At 45.8% G+C, this 11,252-nt stretch overlaps 1 protein-coding gene across 1 annotated transcript; it reads left to right on the top strand.

Annotated features, from left to right (window-relative positions):
* Positions 1-532: 532 nt before the first annotated feature.
* LOC123451067 (protein SUPPRESSOR OF PHYA-105 1-like) lies at positions 533-8,681 on the top strand. Its single transcript, XM_045128083.1, has 8 exons — positions 533-726; positions 822-3,302; positions 3,946-4,103; positions 4,587-5,430; positions 6,256-6,402; positions 7,032-7,349; positions 7,438-7,497; positions 7,853-8,681. The coding sequence occupies exons 2-8, from the start codon at positions 1,014-1,016 to the stop codon at positions 8,042-8,044; spliced, it is 4,008 nt and encodes a 1,335-aa protein (XP_044984018.1). The 5' UTR covers positions 533-726; positions 822-1,013; the 3' UTR covers positions 8,045-8,681.
* Positions 8,682-11,252: the final 2,571 nt, after the last annotated feature.

Below are 11,252 nucleotides of genomic sequence, written 5' to 3'. Positions count from 1 at the left end.
GGGGTGGGGGCTGGCCCGTGGCCAGTTAAGTCAATGTATGACGCCTAAGCGTTCGACGCCACACATTATAATATGTGATGCCTGAGGCTTAGGCGTCACACGGCCTGGGGGGTGGGCCCTCCCTGCCAGGTGGTCGGGGGTGTGGCGCCGAACGGCTAGGCGTCACACAGTGTAGTGTGGCGCCTAGGTGTCGGGCGCCACACAAAAAGATCAGACGGGTGACATATTTTCTCCGAGGGGTCACTACGTGAGTTCTTTCCGCCCAGGGATCATTTTTATTAATTTTGCCCCACACAGGCGAGGTGCCGGGAGACGAATCTGGCCGCACGAATGATGTGCCCCCGCACCGTATACTCTAAACCCGAACAAGAGGCCAGCGTTGCACCCCCAAGGCAGCAGCGTAAGCAGATGCAAACGGAGCGCACGCGGCACAAACAAGTGGGTGGGAAGATAACCCAAAGCACGCGATTTCCTTTCCTTTCCTTCCTCCCATTTGTTTAGCCCCCCACCGCTTCTTCTTCCTCGTCCCCTTCCCCCCCTCCCCCTTTCCTTAGGTACTACCACCACCACCACCACCACCCGTCCCTCTCCCCCCCCGCACGCCCGCGGCCCGGCACGGAAATCAGGCAACCTACGCCGCTTTCCCTTTCGGGAAACTCCTCCCCTTCCTTCCCGCGCCCGCAGTTCGGCGGCGGCGGCGGCCTCCCGTTCCCCCCTCTACCCGCGGTCAGTTCCGGTGGCCGCGATTTGGTGCGGGCGGCTGCGTTCCGCTGCCTGGGCCGGCGAATCCTAACCCACCCTGCTCTGATTCTGCGCTGCAGGTGACCCGACCGGGGCCGTGGCCCCACCTCCCCGGGCGGGGTTTCTGGCGGCGGCCGACGCGAGCCCCAGGCTGTGTCGGCGTGGCTCCGGCCAACTGAATCGGCCGACGCGAGTTCAAGGGGGCCAGGACGGATGCTGCGGTGGGCCGTGATCTCACCCCAAGCGCGTGGCTAGGTTTCGGGCGGCGGGGGATGGAAGGCGCGAGGGCGGCCGAGTTGGCCGGGGACGTGCAGATTAAGGGCGGCCAGGCCGCGCAGCCGCTGCCGCAGGACCAGCAGCAGCAGCTGCCCACGGGCAGCGAGGCGGTCGAGATGCCCGCCACGCCGCTGCCGCACGCCCGCGAAATCGAATGGTCCGAGCACTTCTCCTTCTTCAACTCCATGGCCACCGCCACCGGCACGGGGGAGCCGGCCAGCGTCGGCATGTCGCGCTCCGAGTCGTCCAGGCCCGACAGCGTCACCCAGCAGCAGCAGCAGCAGCAGCAGCGCTGCCTGGAGGACGAGAGGGTGGAGGAGCTCACCGTCAGGAACTGCATCAGCTCCGAGGCTCAGCAGCCTGCTGCCTCTGCCGGCGGGAGCACTAGCAGCAGTGGGGAGAGGCCTGCCGTTATGCGGGGCCTGTGGGGCAACTTCACGCGGATGGCGTGGAGGACCGCCGATGCCGCTAGCAGGGAAGCCTTGGCGGTGAGCCGCGGCGACATTGCAAACATGAGGAATGGTGATTTGGTTGGCAGGGAGAATTTGGCGGTCAGCCTTGGCAACGGCATGGGGTCTCAGAACATTGATGCTTCTGCCAAGGAAATGCCATTTGGCCGCGGCGAAAATGGTAATGCGGAATTCAATATGTCATTTGGTAATCAGCAGCAGCAGCACATCTTGTCTTCACGGCCGAATCAGAGCGAGCAACATATCTTGTCTTCACGGCCGAATCAGAGCGAGCAACACATCTTGTCTCCACGGCCGAATCAGAGCGAGCAACACATCTTGTCTTCACGGCCGAATCAGAGTGAGCAACATATCCTGCCTTCACGGCAGAATCAGAGTGAGCAGCATGTCATGTCTTCATGGCTGAATCAAAGTGAGCTGCATATCCCGTCTTCACGGCCGAATCAGAGTGAGCAACATATCCTGCCTTCACGGCAGAATCAAAGTGAGCAGCATGTCATGTCTTCATGGCCGAACCAAAGTGAGCTGCATATCCCATCTTCACGGCCGAACCACAACGGGCAGCATGTCCTGTCTTCACGGCCGGACCAAAGTGAGAAGCATGTCCTGTCTTCACGGCCGGACCAAAGTGAGAAGCATGTCCTGTCTTCACGGCCGAATCAGAACGAGCAGCATGTCTTGTCTTCACGGCCAAACCAAAGCGAGCAGCATGTCCTGTCTTCACGGCCGAATCAGAGCGAGCAGCATGTCCTGTCTTCACGGCCGAATCAGAGCGAGCAGCATATCCTGTCTTCACGTCCGAATCAAAGCGAGCAGCATATCCTGTCTTCACGGCCGAATCAAAGCGAGCAGCATATCCTGTCTTCACGGCCGAATCAAAATGAGCAGCGGTCTGAAAGGGAGAATGGTCCCAAAGTGAGTAGCTTCTCAAATAGAATTATCGACCAGATGAGGAGTAAGACTTTGCCACCTTTGTCTGGGGTTCAGGGTTCCCCCTTTAAGCCCGTATTGAAGGGTAAAAGGGTTACCTACCAAGGTTCACACGAGGAGATCCAAGTTCAAGCTAATGCAAGACCTAGAACCCCTATGGATAAGATCCCTAAGATTCCTAGCTCAACGCACGATTCTGTGGCCAGATTGGATGGTACACTTTTCAGCAGTGGTGGAAATGTTTCTGAATCTCAGTATGAGGGAACGAGCCTGAGGGAACTAATTAAGCCCGCATGCCAAGCGATGAGCAAGTTTGAGAAAATGCATTTGTTTAAGCAGATCCTTGAGCATGTAGACAAATCCCATGCACAGGGTGTAACCTTACAGCATTTGCGCCCGTCGTATTTTATAATATCATCCCCAAACCAAGTAAGATATACTGGTTCTTACACTAAACAAGATTTATCAACCCCAGCCAAACCGGATATGGCCGCAGATGATGTTTTTAACAGAAAACGATGCTTCGATCAGAAAACTTTGCACCAAGAGTGTAATGGCAATGGACATTCAATCCTGAAGTATCGGAAGGTTGGTGAACAAGGTTCTGTTGCCGTCAGGCGACCGATACATCCCTTCTGGACTGATCACAAAGTGGGCAACCAAAGTGACGGTGCTGATCTAGGTGCTTTAGGACAGAAGTTTGGCGAACCTTATTATGGCGGCAATGCATCTTATGGCCAACGTTTACCTAGTTATGGCAACCAAGAATCAGTACTTGAATTGAGGATGCTAGAAGATAGCTGGTACAGAAGCCCGGAAGAGCTCAATCAATTGAAAGGCACATTCCCCGCCAACATCTACAGCCTTGGGGTTCTTTTATTTGAGGTATGTTAGTTACTTCATGACATGTCCTGAAATAGATTTGTAAGGGATTCTCTAAAGTCTAAGCACTTTGAATGCTCATAGAAGTGAAGTCACATTGTGAGAATACTATTTGTTTGCACCTCAAGAAGTCATTTTGTGGACGGTTTTACTATATCAATCTTACCAAGTCATGTGGTTCTAATTATGCAATCTACTTACGAGATATTGACATTTTCACACTTGTATATCACAGTGTTTCCTGCTTAATAAAAAACCTAACCAACCGCCCTGCTATTTTATGTTGTTCAACAGCAGTCTGATTGCTGAAAGCATCTGTTGCTATATTAGTGTAATCTAACTGAGTTGTGCAATTTATCTCTGAGATCATGGAATAATCTTGTTGTTTGACATGGTATTTTGGTATTACCTGCTTATCTTAGGTTGTATGAAAAGGCAGATGACTATCCTATTAGCCTTGCTCACCTTATATAGTCAGTCGGTGTTACAGCATATTCATCTAGGAGCTAACACATGCATCATAAACAACTGGATCCGCCTTTTACTAGAAATCTCATTTGAGTTCAGTAGCTTTTCTTGTTTACATGTAATTCTACAGATTTTATCTTCAGACGATTAAGGTATTGAACATGTTTTTTTTTACCAGCTCTTTTCCTGTTGTGAAACATGGGAGCTGCATTGTGCTGCAATGTCAGATCTTCGCCACCGGATCCTGCCTCCAAGTTTTCTTTCAGAAAGTCCCAAGGAGGCTGGCTTCTGTCTTTGGCTATTGCATCCGGATCCTTTTTCTCGACCAAAAGCAAGGTGAGCATATTCAATTTCTCAGCTCCAAAAGGCATTATCTTACCGGTTAGTTTGATAAAATCAAATGTTCATTAAGTTCTATTCTGATGAATGATTAAAGTTACATTTGAGTTAAAAGGAAGAGCTCCCGGGACACGGTTATTTAAATGTGTAATGTGAACTGATTATTCCCTGACACTTCCATTACCTTTGTTTGCTTCTGGTCCCATACATGTACCTGTAGGTCAGCTGTTTCTCCAACTCTATTTTCTAGAGATCTGTTCTTATAATTAGAGTGATTTTGAGGGTTCTTTAATGTTAATTTGTTGCTACATGTAGACACGTTATTCAGATATATCAAGAATCCTTTATCTGTAAATTGCACGCAAAAAATTAGGAGTAATTCCTTTTGTGTGTAAGATGACAAGTCTTTGCCACCTGCAAACTGGGGAAAATAGTTCCACGTCAATTTATACCTAACAATATATTTTTTCTTTTTTTCAGAGACATTCTAGGATGTGACTTGATAAATGAGGGTCGGGATTTGTCGCTGTTAGATAAGGCACCGGCTGCTATCAGTGAGGAGGACACAGAGTCTGGTTTGTTACTGAATTTTCTGTCTCAACTGAAAGAAGAAAAGGAGACGCAGGCTGCCAAGTTATCAGCAGATCTTTCGAGCTTGCAGACTGATATTGTAGAGGCTGAGAGAAGACACTCGCTGAGGATGGGTTTCAGTTTAGAGGACATGGATGTACCAGCAAGTTCTAATGATGTGCCAGGTACTTCATCGAATGCCCTGAGAGGGGCATCGTTGTCAGGTTTGCTACCACCATCAGGCAGGTCAGACATATATGAGGAGAGGGTGATGAAGAATTTGCAGCAGCTTGAAAATGCATATTACTCCACGAGGTCCACCATTGACACATCCGAGACTAATGTAATTAAGCGTTCCGATAATGATGCTTTGAGGGTTCGTGAAAACTTTAACCACAGTGACGACGATGCTATGGCTGTGCCAACAGACCGCCTTGGATGCTTTTTTGATGGCCTATGCAAATATGCCCGGCATAGTAGGTTTGAAGTACGAGGGATTTTGAAGAATGCTGATATACTTAACTCTCCAAATGTGATCTGTTCGTTGAGCTTTGACCGCGACGAGGAATATTTTGCTGCTGCTGGGGTTTCAAAGAAAATCAAAATATTCGAATTCGATGCTCTTTTAAATGATCGTGTTGATATTCATTATCCTATAGTAGAGATGCCTAGCAAGTCCAAGCTTAGTTGTGTCTGTTGGAACAACTATATAAAGAACTACTTGGCATCAACAGACTATGATGGCACTGTTCAGGTACGTGTCTAATGGATGTGCTGTGCCATTATATGTTTCCCAAGATACTCACCGCATGTTTTTTTCCTTATCTGTAAGTATAACTTATCTGCTATGATCAAGTTGGCATATTTCCTTCATTTGTTGCAATTCTTTTCCCTAGCTTTGTTGTAGTGGCATCATTTATTTGGTTCATTGAGGTTTATATGCATATTTTTGACAACCTGATGTTTTGTTATTATTTAAGTACCAACTGTGTACATCTGGATTTAGCATAGTGCCGATTGATATGTAATATTCTATTGATTTGGGCACCATATCCTCATAGTAGTTTTGTTTTTGGGGCAAGCCAATTTGTTTTCTGCCATGCCCATATTTTATGTTTGGGTATGTTCCTTTGCTAGCATTATGGTTATGAATTGGGAGGAGCACAAACAATTCTGTTATTGAATCTAAATACCTTGAGGTTGAATCAGTGAGCTTCACCCTGAAACAGTAAAGCGATTGCTGTTTGAGGATAAGCATCATTTCCCTGTTGAGTTTCACCTGAAAACCTTCAGCTGTTTAGAAAGCATGGATAATCTATTCATACTTAAACACTCCAGTTGTATCTACATTCACGTCCTGGATAAATTAGGGATATTAGTTTTGCATCAACATTGAACACTTTGTGCACGTTCAGGTATAAGAGCACCTTGAACTGCTAATATTTTCCCACAGTTGTCATTGTTCATTTGTTTATTTGGGTAGTGTGGTGGTTGATGCTTCTTTTGCATGCTTACCTGGAAATGCACCACATTATTATTTTTCTTCCGCCCCTGGTTTAATTTTCACCTTGAAATGCAGCTATGGGATGCAAGCACTGGCCAAGGTTTCACACAGTTTACAGAACATCGGAAAAGAGCTTGGTCTGTGAGTTTCTCAGAGGTGGATCCAACTAAATTGGCAAGTGGGAGTGATGATTGTTGTGTGAAAGTTTGGAATATTAACCAGGCATGTTACTTAACTACACAATTTGTCCTACTCTAATTTCAAATGATAGTCTTAATTACAGTCTATTTCAAACTTTCTGCTATGTTACTCATACTTTTACTTTTAGCAATTCTGGAGTTAAGTATATACCACATAAAAAAGGGTTGCAAATGAAGAAATATACTCTCTCCGTCCCAGAATAAGATGTTTTTGCAAGCTAAAAGAGCTTGCAAAAACGTCTTATATTGTGAGACGGAGAGAGTAATACTCTTAAGTTGTTCCTATGTGGATTGGCCTTGTTGCTACCACAAATACCTTGCTGGGCTGGCTAAAAGCTCAGAAATGCAAGTTGGGCTAGCTATGCCTGATCCAAGGCTCATTCAGCCCCCCCCCCTCCTCTTGATGGCCCTGCCTTTCAGAAGAACCAGGCAAATTAACTTTGAACACCAATCCGGACGAGTGCGATATTTTTTTTTTTGTAATTAACTTCTGTTCTTTTGTCCATTGCTAAGAAGCAACAGTCACCATGCCTTCAGTTACAAACATTGGTCTTGCTTTTTTGATTTACTCTTTCCCATATTCCATTAATACTTTTTCATGTTCCTGATACCATTTTCTCTAATGAAAGTTATGTCTGTTGCTTTTACCAGAAAAATTCCATTGATACAATCAGAAATGTGGCCAACGTATGCTGTGTACAGTTCTCGCCATACTCCTCTCGTATGTTAGCCTTTGGCTCAGCTGATTACAAGACATACTGTTATGATCTGAGGCATACAAGGATCCCCTGGTGCACCATTTCTGGACATGGGAAAGCTGTCAGCTATGTAAGATTCTTGGATGCAGAAACACTTATATCTGCATCAACGGACAACACCTTGAAGATATGGGATCTCAACCGGACTAATCCTAATGGATTGTCTACTAATGCTTGCAGTCTGACACTGAGTGGTCATACCAATGAGAAGGTATAAAAGGTTTACTGAATTATTGCTTTCTTCCTTTTGGTAACCATTTTTGGAATTGGTGTGTAATCAACCTCATTTTCTCATGCAGAATTTTGTAGGCTTATCTGTTCACGATGGATACATAACATGTGGTTCTGAAAATAACGAAGTGAGTATTATGTTTAAATTTTAATGCATATATTTGCCTTGTCATGCTGGCACTGCACTTTGTTTAATTGGGGCACTGTTAAGCATATTGAGTTCTCGTGGGTGGAAACACTTCTTTGGAGCAGCCATTGTTATGCAAATTGATGCTGTGAGGACAATGTAGTTTTCAATTGTTGTGAAAGCTCTCATGCACCTTGATGGTTTAACCTGGAAAAGCTCATGCTATCTAGGAACTATCAACAACGAACAATTTAAATTTGGAACTCATTTCACAACTTTACATATCTGGCGGTTGAATTGAAGTGTGCTATTAATAAAGATTTCAGTGGAAGAACTCACTACTTGTTGGTTTGCAGGTATATTCTTACTATAAAAGCTTTCCCATGCCAATAACTTCTCACAAGTTTGGTTCAATTGACCCAATAACCGGACAAGAGACGAACGATGATAATCAGCAGTTTGTGTCGAGCGTTTGCTGGAGAGGAAGGTCGAATATGGTGGTGGCTGCCAACTCTAGTGGAAGCATCAAAGTCCTTGAGCTTGTTTGAATGATCTGTTGAGCAAGTTACAGGATGAGATATCTGAATGGCCGTGGTTGCCATGTTTCTTCGGTGACCATATGTTTCCTCGAGCATTCTGCCTTGCCAACGAACAATCAAGCGTCAACACATATCAATCCTGGCCAACGAAGTGGTGGAAACACTCTTGTGCAGTTGAAGCAACCTAGTGCAGTTGAAGCAACCTACAACTCCGACCGTTGATGTTCGGTTGAAACTCCCAGTGAGGTGTGCAACTGGAGGGAGTGAAATGCCTTTGCTACTCTGAAAGGTATACTTTGTAAGATGCTTTGACATAGTACGAGTCAACATCTCAACGAGGGCCTAGGGCTTAGGTTTCTGTACAAATTTAGGGGCTTCAAGAGCCGTGTATCTACTTTTGAGCTAGAGCCTTACATGCCATGTTTACCCGATCCGTCCGCATCTCACGGGAATTGGCGCAGTTTTGATGTGCAACGACTAACAGTCTAGTATGATGGTCACAGAGCAAAACTGCGGAAGGTGACATTGTTGTTTGAAGGGGTTAATCATGCATCCTGATGTGTGAGTGATGCAAAGAGTGTATGTCTATGCCTATTTTTTTTGTAGTCCCCTCATTTGAATAGAGCAATATATATGATTTACTGTATATAACAAAGTGCTCCGCCGGCTCCAGAAATTTTTGTGTCGGAGTTTTTTTTTGAATAATTTGGGCCGGGCAATGCAATAGTCTATGTATGAGTGTTGGTTGTTGTTGATAATTATGTAATTCATATATTTCTGTCTTCCACGACCAACGAAAGACCTATTTCTATCATAGATATCATGATTTTCTTTGATGATAATCAAATCTTATAACGCAACAATAAGCTCTTCTAACTTCATCCCGGTTGCATTTGAGTCCAAATATATTCACATTTCTTTCTGAACCATACGGTTCACCTGGTTGCATTTGAGTCCAAATATATTCACATTTCTTTCTGAACCATACGGTTCACCAGTTTTATCTGCGGAGTAGCATAATGCTGTCATTGTCAGACGACGCATGCTGCAATCATTTCTGAAATCAAATTTGACTTATGAACTGAGAAGGCGATACTTTTGTTGCTGGAGAAAACTGAGGTTCAGTTCAAGTACCCTTAGAGCAAAACCCGTTACAGCATGCCTGGGCCGACCTGACTACCGCAAGACCCACACACCTTTGAGGAGAGCATGCCGTCGAGGTTGCTTACAACACCATCTTCACTTCTCTTCAAGCAACCTGACTCTGAATTCACCGCTGACAACCCACTTAAGACCCCTCATCCTCACTCCTCATCCTCACTTCTCTTCGAGCAATCGATTCTAAATTCACCGCCGACAACCCACTTAAGACCTCTCCGAACAAACGACACCCAAGAACCCTGTTCTCCCACTGAATACTAGTACAGTGCGTCGCCCCATTCTTCATCCTCAATTTTTCTTCCATCAATTGTTGAGTAAATAGGCAATTTTCCGAATAGATTAATCCATGAAATAATTACTAACATGGCATTGACTAGGTTCATGACATACTGATCATGGAGTATACTAGCAAGTACTACGCATATAGCAGAAACATCTACGCATATAGGCAATACTACTAGTGCAGACAGAAACAGGAGAGAGATAAACATATCATACCCTTCGATCGGCCAATTGGCCGTAGCAGCAGCGGTGGCGGCGGCAGTATCCTCTGCCGCCTTCTTCTCGGCTTCGGCCTTCTCGCGGACGAGACGGTCAGCTTCGCTTGGTGAAGACATGGCGATGACGAGGGCGACGCGGACGTAGATGAAGCAGACGGACGGAGGCGAGCATGTTGGAATTATGCCCTAGAGGCAATAATAAATATAGTTATTATTATAATTCCTGTATCAAGATAATCGTTTATTATCCATGCTATAATTGTATTGAATGAAGACTTATATACATGTGTGGATACATAGACAAAACACTGTCCCTAGCAAGCCTATAGTTGGCTAGCCAGTTGATCAAAGATAGTCAGGGTCTTCTGATTATGAACAAGGTGTTGTTGCTTGATAACTGGATCACGTCATTAGGAGAATCACGTGATGGACTAGACCCAAACTAATAGACGTAGCATATTGATCGTGTCATTTTGTTGCTACTGTTTTTTGCGTGTCAAGTATTTGTTCCTATGACCATGAGATCATATAACTCACTGACACCGTAGGAATGCTTTGTGAGTATCAAACGTCGCAACGTAACTGGGTGACTATAAAGATGCTCTACAGGTATATCCGAAGGTGTTCGTTGAGTTAGTATGGATCGAGACTGGGATTTGTCACTCCGTGTGACGGAGAGGTATCTCGGGGCCCACTCGGTAATACAACACCACACACAAGCCTTGCAAGCAATGTGACTTAGTGTAAGTTGCGGGATCTTGTATTACGGAACGAGTAAAGAGACCCGGTAAACGAGATTGAAATAGGTATGCGGATACTGACGATCGAATCTCGGGCAAGTAACATACCGAAGGACAAAGGGAATGACATATGAGATTATATGAATCCTTAGCACTGAGGTTCAAACGATAAGATCTTCGTAGAATATATAGGATCCAATATGGGCATCCAGGTCCCGCTATTGGATATTGACCGAGGAGTCACTCGGGTCATGTCTACATAGTTCTCGAATCCGCAGGGTCTGCACACTTAAGGTTCGACATTGTTTTATGCGTATTTGAGTTATATGGTTGGTTACCGAATGTTGTTCGGAGTCCCGGATGAGATCACGAACGTCATGAGGGTTTCTGGAATGGTCCGGAAACGAAGATTGATATATAGGATGACCTCATTTGATTACCAGAAGGTTTTTGGAGTTACCGGGAATGTACCGGGAATGACGAATGGGTTCCGGGTGTTCATCGGGGGGGGGGGGGGGCAACCCACCCCAGGGAAGCCCATAGGCCTTGGGGGTGGCGCACCAGCCCTTAGTGGGCTGGTGGGACAGCCCAAGAAGGCCCTATGCGTCATAGGAAGAAAATCAAAGAGAAAAAAAAGAGGAGGTGGGAAAAGGGGGAAGGACTCCTCCTTCCAAACCTAATTGGATTCGGTTTGGAAGGGGAGGATTCCCCCCCTTGGCTCAGCCGAACCCCTTGGGGGTCCTTGGACCCCAAGGCAAGGCTCCCCCTCTTCCCCCTATATATACGGAGGTTTTAGGGCTGATTTGAGATAACTTT

The sequence above is a fragment of the Hordeum vulgare genome, chromosome 1H (assembly GCF_904849725.1).
Source record: "Hordeum vulgare subsp. vulgare chromosome 1H, MorexV3_pseudomolecules_assembly, whole genome shotgun sequence".
Taxonomy (NCBI): Eukaryota; Viridiplantae; Streptophyta; class Magnoliopsida; order Poales; family Poaceae; genus Hordeum; species Hordeum vulgare.
The sequence above is the reverse complement of the archived record's forward strand: the minus strand, read 5'-3'. Positions and strand labels throughout refer to the sequence as shown.